General features: G+C 19.5%; 1 protein-coding gene across 1 annotated transcript in view; it reads left to right on the top strand.

The window, feature by feature from the left end:
* Nucleotides 1-464: 464 nt before the first annotated feature.
* The window catches only part of LOC102671376 (RNA-binding region-containing protein 3), a 2,680-nt gene continuing 774 nt past the window's right edge, over nucleotides 465-2,370 (top strand). The window contains exons 1-4 of the mRNA XM_006621194.2: nucleotides 465-703; nucleotides 951-1,430; nucleotides 1,521-1,665; nucleotides 1,771-2,226. Coding sequence (XP_006621257.1) covers nucleotides 683-703; nucleotides 951-1,430; nucleotides 1,521-1,665; nucleotides 1,771-2,226 — 1,102 coding nt within the window. The 5' untranslated portion in view covers nucleotides 465-682. The remainder of the gene's footprint in view (nucleotides 704-950; nucleotides 1,431-1,520; nucleotides 1,666-1,770; nucleotides 2,227-2,370) is intronic.

Below are 2,370 nucleotides of genomic sequence, written 5' to 3'. Positions count from 1 at the left end.
TAGTTCTGTATAAACTGTTTCCATGACAGCATTCGCGTAGTAATACGTAAAAAAAAAAAAAAAAAGAAAGAAAAAAAAAAAATAAAACAAAAAATATAAAATATAATAAAATAGATTTAGATTTAGAAGAAATATTATTAAATATGATATAAATAACAGTAAATTTTTTTTCATAAAATCTATATTTAATTCAAAACATTTTAAATGTGATTTATAAAATAATATAAATATAATTCATAATTTATCATATAAAAAATTAATTTTATTTTTGACATTAAATATATTTATATAATAATAATCAAATCAAATAAAATTTTAATTCAAGTAAAATAGAAAATAATAAATAAAAAAAGAAATTAAATTGTCAAAATTGAATATACCGCGACTTATTGATTAGTGTATTCTAAAAAAATAACATTAAAGTCAAGTTTACAAGATTATATACAAGATTGCCAACATACGAAAATAAAATGGTAATAATGTAGAAGAAGGAGAGAACAATAGTATACCATGTGATTTTGTTAAGCAAATCAGTGCGGTGAGTCTTTCGTCACGTGTAATAGTGTTTTATTCTTTTATTTTCACACATTACTTGTTAACTTCATCTTTATTTACGATTTATAGTACAATCGTAAACATATAAAAAAAATTTAATGACATTCAATATTTTATTAAATTTAAAATGTCATCAAAGACAACACAGGTAATTTTATATATTTATATGCATATAATGAAGAAATCATAAATTATAACTTTATTATATTTATGTTATAAATTGTATTGTAATATTGAACCTATAAAAAAATTTATTTAAATTTTTTCTATTTTTAATTTCTATTTTATTTTCAAATTTAAAATAATTATAAATAATATTTTATTTTTTAAATTATAAATAAAAAAAAGTAATATATTTTTAAATATTTATATTAAATATGAAATATTTATTTTAGATCTCCGATACACTTAGAATTCTTCATTTGCCACCAGAACTTTCTGATGAACGACGTAATGAATTATTTAAAAAATATGGTGCTATTAAAACACAAACTTTAAGACTATCTAAAAAGTACACTATAACTTTTGCAAAATTTCAATCTCAAGAAATAGCTACAGAGGCATTGCTACGTTTGCATCAATTAAATGTCAAAGGTCAATATTTGACAGTTGAATTTGCTAAAAAGTCTATATCAATAGATAAAACAGAAGATAATATTGATAATGATAAACTTATTAAAGAAGAAAATAAGAAGGAATATATAAACAAATCCAATTTTCAAGCATTTTTACAAAAATTAAATAGTTGGACTATGAATCAAGTTTTTACTCAACCACCTCCACCAAATATTCAATACAAATATTCAGCACCAACAAAAGGCACTTTAATAAGAATATCCATACAATTATTAAAAGAACCAGCATTTTATACACAAGTATATTAATTAAAATATAGTTTAATATAATATTTTTTATTTTTATAAAATTTTTTATATTTATGTATATAATTTCTTATATTTGTATAGGTTTTACATTTAATGAATAGAATGAATTTACCACCTCCTTTTGAAGAATTAGAATCAGAATTTCCAGCACTTAAAGAAGTTTATAATATAGAAAAATATAAAGATATATTTTTAAAAGAAAATTTATACAATAAAGAAAATGAAGGTAATAATATTTATAATTTTCTTTCATTTTTATTTTTAAATTTTATATTAATTAATAATATAATAAAATATATTATATAATTATAACAAATAATATATTCAATAGATGTTTGTAATGAGGAATCAGATGAAGAAGAATCTGAAATAGAATCAAATGAAGAAGATAATACAAAATCTATAGAAATTATACCTGTTAAAAGAAAACGTCGGCAACATATAAAACGCTTAAAAATTCCAAAATTTATTAATCCTAGTAAACACATAACATCTTCAAGTTCTACACAAAAAGTTATAAAACCAGCAGATATGTTTGAGCCAATACAACGTGGTGAAACAAAAAATCTTAAAATTGAACTGAAAATGGTAGATAAATTATTGAGTACACCAAATAAAGAAGAAAATGTTGATTCTAAAAGTCATAATACTCCAGATAGTGGTTTTGGATTAATGTTTCCAATTTCTAAAAATCTTGATGTTATAGAAAATAATGAAATCACTGAGAATATTGATCAAGAAATAATTACATCTAATGAATTAGCAAATAATAGAATTTCAACTAATGGTAAGAATTGTTTTTTTTTTCCAGTTATTTTATTTAGTTAATGTATTTCTAATAAAATATCAAAAGAAAATATTTGATGGAACATATAAACAAATATTTATTCATATTATTAAATTATATTACATTAATATTATTAATATATAT

Source organism: Apis dorsata, unplaced genomic scaffold (assembly GCF_000469605.1).
Source record: "Apis dorsata unplaced genomic scaffold, Apis dorsata 1.3 scaffold_604, whole genome shotgun sequence".
NCBI classification, from domain to species: domain Eukaryota; kingdom Metazoa; phylum Arthropoda; class Insecta; order Hymenoptera; family Apidae; genus Apis; species Apis dorsata.
Note: the sequence above shows the minus strand (reverse complement) of the source record. Positions and strands in the feature narration are given on the sequence as shown.